At 46.2% G+C, this 12,653-nt stretch overlaps 1 protein-coding gene across 4 annotated transcripts in view; it reads left to right on the top strand.

Annotated features, from left to right (window-relative positions):
* RGS12 (regulator of G protein signaling 12) overlaps positions 1 to 12,653 on the top strand; it is a 240,664-nt gene that overhangs the window by 167,055 nt on the left and 60,956 nt on the right. For all 4 annotated transcript variants that reach the window (XM_033950323.1, XM_033950342.1, XM_033950313.1 and 1 more), the window contains 2 exons: positions 1,564 to 1,673; positions 4,785 to 4,985. In XM_033950323.1, the coding sequence (XP_033806214.1) occupies positions 1,564 to 1,673; positions 4,785 to 4,985 (311 nt within the window). The remainder of the gene's footprint in view (positions 1 to 1,563; positions 1,674 to 4,784; positions 4,986 to 12,653) is intronic.

Raw genomic sequence — 12,653 nt, 5'->3', positions numbered from 1 at the left:
GAGTCTCCGTTTTTCCAGGGAGAACAGCCCCAGCTTCTTCAGTCTGTCAGTGTATGTAAGGTTCTCCATACCCTTAATCAGTTTAGTTGCTCTTCTCTGGACGCCCTCAAGCATTGCCATGTCCTTTTTGAGGTACGGTGACCAGTACTGTACACAGTACTCCAGATGCGGGCGCACCATAGCCCGGTACAGTGGCATGATGACTTCCTTCATTCTGGTCGAGATACCCTTCTTAATGATACCTAACATTTGGTTTGCTTTCCTCGAGGCTGTGGCGCATTGTGCCGACGCCTTCAATGTCGTGTCTACCATCACTCCCAAGTCTCTTTCCAGATTACTGACCCCTAGCATTGATCCCCCCATTTTGTAAGTGAACATCGGGTTCCTTCTCCCTATATGCATGACCTTGCATTTCCCTACATTGAAGCTCATTTGCCACTTTTTCGCCCATTCTTCCAATGTCGTAAGATCCCTTTGGAGATTCTCGCAGTCAACCGTTGATGATGTTTGAATTGTTATCTTAGAGATGACACCAAGATTTCCAACACAGTGGATACCCTGAAGAAAGTTTAGATTAAGAAGTGATCTTAGAAAGTTCCAGGAGTTTTTAGTTAAAATTCAATGCAAAAATCACAGAAGCTTTTAATTTAGGGATTCATAACATGATTAGGAGTGAGATACTGATGTGCATTAACCAGGAGAAAGACCTCTGAGTAATAGTGGTTGATGGTTGATGATGTGCCTAAGGCCCCACCCACAGGAGGGGCCTAAGGCTCCCAGGCCTATTCCGATTGGCCCAGGCGCCTTAGGCCCCCACCAGTAGGCGGGGCTTTGGTTAGGCTGGGCCAATCCGGCCCCATTCTTCTCTGGCTGCCTGCCGGACGGACGGGTTTGGCACCCATCTGTCCGGCCAACCTAACAAAGGTTGTGTTGGGGGGGTTGCGGCTGCCGCGAGGCAAGAGGGCTTGGGCTCCCTCTTGCCCCGATGTTGTGAGGGGGGGGGAGTGATCCATCGTGGCAGGAGAGATGCCTCATCTCCCCTACCGCGATGCCATCACTCCTCTGCCGGAACTGCTGCGGGTCACGGAGATGAGGCATCTGTCCTGCTGCGATGGTTAAGTTGCCGGGCCGCTGACTGATGGCCCAAGGCCATCAGTTCAGCGGCCCCTTTTTCGGCACTTAGACCTGGTTTTATTTCGTCTAAGTGAAAAAGGTCTAAGTGCCGACTAGGCAACCTTTAACTGTTTTGGTTATACCTGTTGTACGCCTAGGTGTAGGTCGGCCCACTTCCCGCCCACTGCCCGCCCTTTCCCCTCCTCTAAACACACCTCTTTTTTCTCTGTGCGTTTAGTGGCAGGGGAAAGGCCTAAGCTGTTTTTAGATATGTCTAAAAACCAGCTTTGATTATGGGTACTTGGACGATCAGGCATTTTGATTGTCCAAGTAGCCACTTAGGACACTTTTTAGACTTTTTTTTTTTTATTATTACTTCCTTATTGTTTGGTTATGGTTTGTGCAGAGTTTGAATTGTTCAATAAAATGATTCATTAATTTGCTGTGCAGATGTTAATCACAACAATGGTGTATCTTGCCGTCGAGAATCACAGGGTTCCATGTCTTCTTCATCAAGCTTTGAACCAGCAACTTGTGGTTCTCAAGGAAATAAACCAGAGGTAAGGACTGACATAATGAAGTTTGCTTATTTATTCATTCATTCAAAACATTTATGGTCTGCTCAACCTATGATTCTAGGTTAATTGCTCCAAAAGTTGTCTTTGTCTAATACATTGACGAGCAATACTGAGAAGTTAAAAGGTAAATATTGTTATCTTAGAGATGACACCAAGATTTCCAACACAGTGGATACCCTGAAGAAAGTTTAGATTAAGAAGTGATCTTAGAAAGTTCCAGGAGTTTTTAGTTAAAATTCAATGCAAAAATCACAGAAGCTTTTAATTTAGGGATTCATAACATGATTAGGAGTGAGATACTGATGTGCATTAACCAGGAGAAAGACCTCTGAGTAATAGTGGTTGATGATTTGAAAAGTTGCAAGATAGTGTAATAAGATGATGGCTAGAACCAAAAGGATATTGGAAGGCATAATCAAAAAGAGTGGTGATATAATTCCTCTCTATAGGTCATTGGTGAAAGTTCACCTAGAATATGGTGTGTAGTTGTGCAGAAGGTAATTCTGAAAAGATATAGAAATAGTTGAGGGGATCCAGGGAGAGATAATAGAATAATGTAGTCTCCACAACCAAAGCCATATAAGATAAGACTTAGTAGCCTATGTGATAACTCATGATGAAAAGATTTTAATGTGAGCTTGCAAAAATAGTGAACATGTCCACAAAAACTATACTTCATATGATATAGAAAGGTTTTTTGAATTGGTATGTAAACCATGACCACTTTAGTTTGGCCACACCAATGGTGTGCATGGAAACAAAACAAAAAAAAAAGAAAAGAAAAGCCCATTTTGGGCTCTACTACAGTTTGAAAATCCCCACTGCTAACCTCTCCTAATAGAACAGAATGGTTAGTAGTGTCTTCCTCCCACCACAGCATCCAGCTGCTGTGGCATTCTTTTCCCTCTCTTTCTCTCCTTCCCTCCTGTGGTAAGAACAAGTGATGATGAGGGCATTTTTCTTCCCTCCTCTCCACAAGGTAAATGCTCTCTAACCTTGAATCACGTTGAAAAAGCCCCTCCCCTCCACAAACCCAAAGATGCCTTCCGCTACCAAATTTAAGTAACTATTCAAAGATCCATTCGTTCCATGTTACAGAAACTTTCTCCAACTTGAGTCCAAAGATGTCCCCTGCCTAGGCTTACAGGAGCTATACCCCTATAGTCTTATTGCTCTATGTATTCTGTCCCTTATTCCCACAATACCTCTGTTGGCCTCTGTACTCACCCTTCTAGAGGGTTCCAAGATATTCACAGGCAAGAGGGGAATCCCCAGCACTGCTTGATGTTGAATGACATTGCTAGAGACTTTTACTTCTTACATTGATATAATTTCTCCTGTTGATATAATTTCTTAGGAAGTAAAGTGTACAGTTTCACCAATATATGGTAAATGATGTATAAATAATCTCTTTGAAGAATACTTATTTCAAGTATTTTGGGGGAAACTAGCATTGTCTAGAAATGATATCATAGTTTATAGTTTCAGCATCCTTTGAAACAAATTTGATTTCAAGTAGAGTCCAAATTATTTGATCTGGATTATCTGACAGTGCGAATCTGGGCTCTGTACCATCCTTTCTTCCCAAACAGGAATAGATACTCCTCCCAGAAACTTCTCCCTCCCAACTTCCTCCTCCACACACCCACAGGCCCACTCCAGGCCTACTTTATGGTTCCTGGTAGCCCATTGGTGAAGACAGGACAGGAACGATTCCAGGTTGCTCCTGCCCATATAGGCTTACTTTGAAAATGGCAGACATTTGGAGAAGGGAAATCTAGGAGCTAGAGCTGCTACAGTTTTATTTTGGGGAAGGGGGATACGCTGCATATGACGGTGGTGCCCCAATGTACAAAGTCCCTCATGTGATGTTTCCAGTACAGATTGACACAGGGTCAAAGTTTGTCACCATCTCTGCAAACTCAAACTCCATCCCCACCAGCTTTGATAGCATCATCACACTGTCCCTGCAATTCCGTTTAAAATTATTATCATAGTAACGTAGTAGATGACGGCAGATAAAGATCCGAATGTTCCATCCAGTCTGCCCAACCTGATTCAATTAAAAAAATTTTTTTTCTGCTTCTTAGCTATTTCTGGGCAAGAATTCAAAGCTCTACCCTGTACTGTGCTTAGGTTCCAACTACTGAAGTCTCCATCAAAGCTCGCTCCAGCCCATCTACACCAGCGGTCTCAAACTCAAACCCTTTGCAGGACCACATTTTGGATTTGTAGGTACTTGGAGGGCCGCAGAAAAAAATAGTTAATGTCTTATTAAAGAAATGACAACTCTGCATGATCCAAAATGTGGATTATCTGAAATTAGTTTATAGATCTTTCCTTAATTGCTTCTGATAATTTCAGCTATACACAGCAGAAAGCAGTGCAACATGCAGAAAGTGAAAAACTATCAAAGTATCAACTGCAAGAGACAAGATTTTGGACCAACTATTTTGAGGCCCTCGGTATTATAAAGGATGATTGATTCTTTATGGAAAACTTGTGCCTTAAGTGTCCTCCAGCACCGAACACATGCACAAGCTGCATTGCCTTCAGTGGTTACCTTACGTTCTGGAACGTTGCCCGCCTCACTGCTGTAACCTCACGCAAGCGCTTTCCTGTGTCTGCACCCGATTGTGAGGTGGAGTGGAGAGGACAATCGCGTACAGACGCAGGAAAGCGCTTGCGTGAGGTTACAGCAGCGAGGCGGGTAATGTTCCAGGATACGACCGCCGGACACTTGAGGCACAGGTTTTCCATGAAGAGTCATTCTTTATAATACTGAGGGCCTCAAAATAGTATCTGGCGGGCCGCATGTGGCACCCGGGCTGCAAGTTTGAGACCACTGATCTACACCATCCCAGCCATTGAAGCCTTCCCCAGGCCATTCCTGTGTGTTCCCCGGTCCCATCCCCATGTCATTCTCTAGTTTCCAGATGATCTTATATTTTCAGTTATCAAACCACTTTTTAGTCCTATTTATGACATTGAGATTCTACTGTAGTATAATTCAAGATATGCATTTTTTTAATGTATTGATTTGTTTGGATGATCTATAGCACTGATTTTTAATTTTCTGTATGTTTCTAAAAGGCTGAAATCTCTAGAATATCCATGCCATTGCCCGAAAAGGAAAAATCCTCAAATCACTGCTATATTAACCTTCCAGATGGGTCATCGTGCACAGTTGTTGTTAAATCAGGATTCTCAATCAAAGAGATATTGTCTGGGCTCTGTGAGAAACACAGCATTAACATTGCTGCAGTAGATCTATTTTTAGTGGGAGGAGACAAGGTACTGAAAATTCTTTTTTTTTTTTCTCAAAATTATCTGTAAATGTAATTGGTTTATGGTGCATTAGAGCCAACACAGAAGGCTACCCCCCTATCCCCTTTTTATCAAGCCACACTTGTAAGCAGCACGAGCTAAATGCCAAGATAAACCCATAAGATTAGCATGGACAGCTCGGCATTTAGCTCACACTGCTTGGCAGAGGGGCATAATAAAGGGGGGAGGGGGAATTTAAGCCAGGCATTTCCAGCGGTATATTTAGAAGGGGGAGATAAATACTATGGGGCCCATAATCGAAAGAGAAAAACGTCCAAAAACCGGCCTAAGTCGGCATTTGGACAAACATTTCTCAAAAACGTCCAAGTGCCAAAAATAAAAATGGGGTTTGGACGTATTTCTAAACGACCTAGGCCTTCATAGTGCCACTCAACGTCCAAAACTAAACGGGGCGTTTCTGGAGGTATGTCGAGGGCGGGAGTTGGGCAGGACGTGGGCTGGCTTAGACTTAGTCGTACTGCATGTATAACCGAAAGTTATACAGCCCAGGATTGACGGAACTTGGACGCCAACTAAACTCACCAGATAAGCACTGCAAACACATAACACAGACCCCCAAACACTACCCCAGTGATCACCAATCCCCTCACCCCCATAAAAATTTTATTCACAACTTTAAATTTCAGCCTCCAGACCATCATCACCTGGCTGCCTGGCATAGGAAAACCTAGTCATCCAGCCCAGAGGCAGTTTAAGTCGTCTTGGGGGTGGGTTAGGGACCCATAGATAGGAGGACCCATGCCCATAAGCCCCTGTAATCACTGCATTGATACTTAAACATGTGCACTGCCCTATACACCCCCAAAACCCTTTTTGACTTGCATATAAGTGGCTCTTGCAGCCATAAGGGCTATTGGGGTGGTAGATAAGTGGGTCTAGGGGATTCTGGAGATGGTTTGGGGGGCTCACCATCACCTATAAGGGAGCTGTAGCGAGGAGAAGCCATGGCACCCTTTTTGTGAAGTTCACAGCAGTGCCCTGTAAGGTACCCCACTATTTAGGTGGCATGTCTAGGTGTGCAGTCCATCACTTTGCAGACCCCTTCCACATCCAACAGGGCTTGTTCTAGGCGTTTTAGACTTGTGAGATGAACGTAAATGGACTTAGACGTCCCTTTCGATTATGCCCCTCCACGTATTTTGTTTTCAAATATACCCATGCTATTTACCTTCTTTAGAAATATACATATTTTACTCTTCAGCTGTTTGACAGATTATATGTTTGGTGGGTCCTACTTTGTTAAATGCATACAGGAAATAAGGAAGGAATTCAACTGAATTCATTTTGATTATTTTTTTTTAATAGTATGAGGTTTGGAATACAGTGCCTTCTCACTATGCATGACAGTATGGTGCCTGAAAATCTTCATGAACTGCAAATTTGCCAATAATGAAACAATGCATCTATGGGAAAATAGATGTTAGATTCAAGCCTCAAAACTGCGGAAAATGAATGATCCTATACGAAACACAGGGTTAGGTTCATGCATAGAACAGCAACAGCATCAGTAGTATATATTTAGAATTTTGCAAACATATTTTTTTATTTGCAGTACTGCTTATAGAAGTAACATTCATAAAGAAAAAATTGCACAGAACACTGCTGGAAAATAAATACTGTACAGTACTATATTGTACAACCACAGTAAACAATTAGTATGCTCATCAACCGATGTAATGTACCATGGTTTTCTCACCATTATGGCAAAATGATGCAGAACTAGAATGCTACAGTGCAGACTGGGAAATGTAGCATTATGAAAACATTGCTTGAAAAAAAGCAGCTTTACACAACAGTTACTGTACTATATCACGCTATGTCAGCTTCTGTCACATCAACCACTGGAGAGAGACAGCCTTGCAGCTCCAAAATGACAGTAGAAGATGAAGACAGCGACATTGGTAGGTCAACTTCAGCCTGATCAACATTTGGCACATGAGTCAAGGCTGGTAGGATAACTTCTGATACATCAACCTCTAGGGAGGGACAAGTATGCAGCTCCAGATTGACAGTACTTGTGGAAGTTGAAGGCGTTGATGTTGGTAGGCCAATTTAGCCTGATCATCCTCTGGTACATGAATCTCATGACTTGTTGACTGAAAAAACTGTGTTATCCCAGGACAAGCAGGCAGCATATTCTCTACATGTGGGTGACGTCACCGACGGAGCCCCCTAGTGGATGTTTTCATAAGCAAACTTGCTTGAAGACCTTCAAGCTTGCGATTGGCCCGCGCATGTGCGTGAGCCCCTCCCGCCCAACCTAGGGCATGCGTCTCCTCAGCGTGGCCTCAGTGCTTCCTTGCTTCGTGTGATATTGTTGTCCCTCTTGCACCGTGGGTTGTTTGGTTAGTTTCCATTGAGTCGCTGTGCCCGCGTCTTTGTTTTCCTTTCTTTTTCGTTTTTTTCAGTTCGTATATTTTTGACCGGGTTCCCGGTCTTACTCTGGCTGCCTGGCCTCGCAGGGCTGCGGCTGTATTTTCTTCTTATGTCCCGGCCTCGTTCCGGATTTAAAAACTGTACTAACTGCAACCGGGGTACCCCCTTCACCGACCTTTATCGTTGGTGTGCCTGGGTGCAGAGCACCACGCTGAGTCGTGTCCCCGTTGTGCAACTTTGCAACTGCGGGCTCTTCGTTGGAGGGTGGCCAAGATCCTCCAACTCTTTGGCCCCATGGATCCTGTGGAACAGGCCTCAGACCATGAACGGTCCTTCGCCTCCCTGGTGAAACTTAAACCGAAGGCCCCTCCGGCTCGGCAATCCAAAATTCCTCTCCGGAGGTACCCACAGAAATCTACTCCTGCCTTCTCTCGGCCTCCTTTGAAGCGGCCGCAGCAACAGCAGCAGTGTCAAACTAAGGCCCAGGCTCCGGCGAAGCCTGGGCCGTCTTTTTGACAATTCCGGTCCGAGCCTTCGGGCTCCTGGAGCCTTCCCCCCTTCCCATCGGGGGTCATCTCCATCATTTCTATGCCCAATGGGAAAGTCTTACCACCGACAGTTGGGTGCTTTCTATCATCTGGGAAGGGTACTCCCTTCACTTCATTCACGTACCCCCGGACCTGCCTCCAAGAGAGTTTCCTTCTGCTCGGCTTCAGCTGCCTCTCCTTCTGCAGGAAGCTCGGGCCCTTCTTCGCCTTCGGGCGGTCGAGGAGGTTCCGCCGGACCAGTGGAACACTGGATTTTATACTTTCTGGTACCCAAGAAGACGGGGGGATCTGCGTCCGATCCTGGACCTCCGTGCTCTGAACAAGTTTCTGGTCAGGGAATGGTTCAGAATGCTCACCCTTCCTACGTTGTACCCCCCTCTTGGACGAGGGGGACTGGCTGTGCTCGCTGGACCTCAAAGAGGCGTACACACACATTCCGATACACCCGGCCTCTTGCCGGTATCTGAGATTCCGGGTGGGGGATCTCCATCTCCAGTATCGTGTTCTTCCCTTTGGCCTAGCAGCCTTGCCAAGGATCTTCACGAAATGTCTAGTGGTGGGTGCTGCAGCCCTGCGTCTCTGCGACCTGCAGGTGTTTCCCTACCTCGACGACTGGTTGATCAAGGCGTCCTCGCCACGAAGTGCTGCGAGCGACGAATCAAACCATCTTGCTCCTTCAGAGCCTCGGCTTCAAGGTGAACTTCCCCAAATCTCAGCTTTGCCCGTCCCAGTCTCTGGAATTTATTGGAGCGATCCTGGACACGGCTCGTCTCCTCTCCTTCTTGCCTTGGTCTTGACAGGAGGCCCTTGTTCGCCTATGCCGGAGGGTTGCCCATCTGTCCTCGGCCCCGGCTTGGCTCATGATGGTCCTCCTAGGTCACATGGCCTTCATGGCTCACGTGACTCCTTTTGCCATACTTCACTTCCGTATTCCTCAATGGACTCTAGCGTCCCAATGGAACCAGGATCGGGATCCTGTCTCTTGACTCATTGTCATGATTCCTTTGTTGAAGCAGTCTCTCCGTTGGTGGATGCTCTCTTCCAATCTTTCCAGAGGTTTTCTGTTTCATGCTCCCCCTCCGCAGAGGGTCCTCACGACGGATTCGTCAACATATGCTTGGGGGGCTCATCTGGACGCTCTTCACACTCAGGGTCTTTGGTCCAGTGCCGACCACCTTTGTCATATCAATCTGCTGGAGCTTCGAGCGATTTTTCTCGCCCTGAAGGCTTTTTCTCACCTGCTTCACGACCGTGTGGTGCTGGTCCGCACGGACAACCAAGTCGCTATGTATTATATCAACAAACACGGGGGAATGGGGTTCCAGTCCCTGTGCCAGGTGGCGATGCGGCTCTGGGATTGGGCCATCCGCCGCAACATATTCCTTCGAGCAGTCTACATTCAGGGCCAGCACAATTGTCTGGTGGACAAGTTGAGTCACCTTCTGCAGCCTCACGAGTGGTCCATCCATTCCTTGACCCTGCGTCAGGTGTTTGCTCATTGGTGGACTCTGGCCGTTGATCTGTTCGCGTCCCCCCTCAATCACAAGTTGCCACACTTCTGCTCCAGGGTTTATATCCCTCTCAGACTCGAGGTGGATGCTTTCCTGCTGGATTTGACGAACCTGTTTCTGTATGCGTTCCCTCCTTTCCCTCTGATTCTGAAAACTCTCATCAGAGTCAAGTCCTCACATGCCACCATGATTCTGATAGCTCCTCGGTGGCCCTGTGTATTACTATTTAAAAAGGCAATAAAAGGCCTTCGGTCACTGTCCTCACTGGGAAGAATACCAGGAGATCAAAATAGTATACAAATTAAGTTTTATTACATAAATACAATATTTCTAGCCATAATCATTAATTAAGTACAGAGTTTGAATCAATACGTTACCGGTTATTGCATCATCACTCCGTCGGGGGACCACAATCAGGAGGCTTACTCAAAAAATGTCATCACACAGCTCGTCAGCAGTGGAAAAGTCCCTGCCTTATTCTAGGGGAAGCACTATTTATCCTCCTCTCCTTGTGGATTGAGCTAACTGAATGCCGGGGGGGATGTTTACCAATCAGTATGTGTTAGAAACTCCTTGCCTGCCTTGTGAGCTGACTACCCATCCCCTTCTTGTAGAGGATGTTTACCAATCTGACTACACATCCCCTCCTTATGGATTGAGCTAACTGAATGCTTGTGGATTGAGCTAACTGAATGCCGGGGGGGGGATGTTTATCAATCAGTATGTGTTAGAAACTCCTAGCCTGCCTTGTGAGCTGACTACCCATCCCCTTCTTGTAGAGGATGTTTACCAATCTGACTACACATCCCCTCCTTATGGATTGAGCTAACTGAATGCTTGTGGATTGAGCTAACTGAATGCCGGGGGGGATGTTTATCAATCAGTATGTGTTAGAAACTCCTAGCCTGCCTCGTGATTACGACTTGTTTTCATAGTACCTGTTCTTTTAACGTCTGCCCCGGATCCAAGGCAGTGTCATTCAATATTAATCCTTATTGAGTGATACTGCCATAGGATACCATCGTGGGCCGTGTTGATAACAATTCCACAAGGACAGAACAAGTACTATTATGGTTAGTATAATTTCATTAGTCACCACACCCTGCAGCCGTGGTTCTCCCTTCTTTTGCAACTCAATTCCAGGGAGCCGCCTCTTCTGCCTGTTTTACCTTCTCTGCTTACGCAGAGTCGATGTTATCTTCTTCATCCCAACCTACAGTCTCTGCACTTGACGGCTTGGTTCCTTGAGACTTAATGCCCTCATTCCAGTTCTCACAGCCTGTGCTGGACGTCCTGGTGGCATCTCGGAAGGAGTCCACTCACCAATGTTACCATCAGAAGTGGACCCGCTTTTCTTCCTGGTGTGCTGCTCGGCAGCTGGAACCTCAATATGCCTCCTTATCTGCTGTCCTGGATTATCTGTTACACTTGTCTGGCACTGGACTCAAGTCCTCTTCAGTTCAAGTCCACCTTAGTGCCATTGCTGCTTTTCATCCGCCGATTGACAGGAAGGTTTCCCGCTTCATGAAAGGCCTTTTCCAAGTTCAACCGCCCCTTAAACCTCCTCCTGTGGTTTGGGATCTTAACATGGTCCTTGCTCGTTTGATGAAACCCCCGTTCGAGCTGCTAGCGCGGGCTCACTTGGAGTATCTTACTTGGAAGGTTGTGTTTCTTATTGCTCTCACTTCTGCCCGTCGGGTCAGTGAGCTTCAAGCCTTGGTGGTGGACCCACCCTTCACTGTCTTCCATCATGATAAGGTGGTTCTCCGTACCCATCCTAAGTTCTTGCCTAAGGTTGTTTCTGAGTTTCACATCAACCAATCCATTGTTCTTCCTGTGTTTTTCCTGAAGCCCCATTCTCACCCTGGAGAAGCGGCTCTGCATTCTCTTGATTGTAAGTGTGCGCTGGCCTTCTACTTGAAGCGCACCGCTCCTCACCGTTCTTCTCCCCAGCTGTTCCTCTCCTTCGATCCTAATCGCTTGGGTCGCTTTGTTTCTAAGCAGACCATTTCTAACTGGTTGGCCGCTTGTATCTCTTTCTGTTACACTCAGACTGGTCTCTCCCTGCTGGGTCGAGTCACAGGCCACAAGGTCAGAGCGATGGCGGCGTCTGTTACTTTCCTCCGCTCGACTCCAATTGAGTAAATCTGTAAGGCTGCCACTTGGTCCTCGGTTCATACTTTTACCTCGCACTACTGTCTGGATGCTTTCTCCAGGCGTGATGGCCGGTTTGGCCAGTCCATTTTGCAAAATCTGTTCTCCTAAATTTCCAACTCTCCCTCCATCCCATTCTGGTTAGCTTGGAGGTCTCCCAGATGTAGAAAATATGCTGCCTGCTTGTCCTGGGATAAAGAACAGTTTACTTACCGTAACAGGTGTTATCCAGGGACAGCAGGCAGATATTCTCGCAACCCACCCACCTCCCCGTGGTTGGCTTCTTTGCTTGCTATCTGAACTGAGGCCATGCTAAGGAGACGCACGCCCTAGGTCGTTCGGGAGGGGCACGCGCGCATGCGCAGGCCAATCGCAAGCTTGAAGGTCTTCAAGCAAGTTTGCTTGCAAAAACATCCGCTAGGGGGCTCCGTTGGTGACGTCACCCACATGTAGAGAATATCTGCCTGCTGTCCCTGGATAACACCTATTATGGTAAGTAACTGTGCTTTATCCTTGTCTGCTTGGCTTTCCTGCTTAAGTGTCTCAGCATAACAGGCAAGCACAGAGCTTGCCAGACACTTGAATTTTAGACTGAACATTTTTTCCCAACGTTGATGCCCATTCTGTTATTTTTGCAGATGCGAGAAGCATGATTTTTGCAATGTTTGACGTCTTTTCATTATCGCTGTCCCTGATACCTTGTTACACCATCTTGTCCAGGTCTTCTTGTTGGACTCTATGGCACTCTCTTCTAAAACTTTTTCAACATCTTTGTGTCATGTCCTTGAAGCCTTCTCTGCTGATTTTTCGAGCAAAGTGCATGAAGGATTTCAGATTTCTATTCATTTTCTGCTACACTGTCAAAACCCTTAAAGTTTGTTACACAGTCTGGCTGCATTTTTTTCCAGCAATTGTTCAAAGTAGCCTATGTAATGCCATCCGAGGCTATGATAACATACGGCCTCTTTTACAAAGCCACGCTAGCGGCTGCTCTAACAGCCCCAAAGTCCATAAAGATTTAAAGG

Source organism: Geotrypetes seraphini, chromosome 1, assembly GCF_902459505.1.
Source record: "Geotrypetes seraphini chromosome 1, aGeoSer1.1, whole genome shotgun sequence".
Taxonomy (NCBI): Eukaryota; Metazoa; Chordata; class Amphibia; order Gymnophiona; family Dermophiidae; genus Geotrypetes; species Geotrypetes seraphini.
Note: the sequence above shows the minus strand (reverse complement) of the source record. Positions and strands in the feature narration are given on the sequence as shown.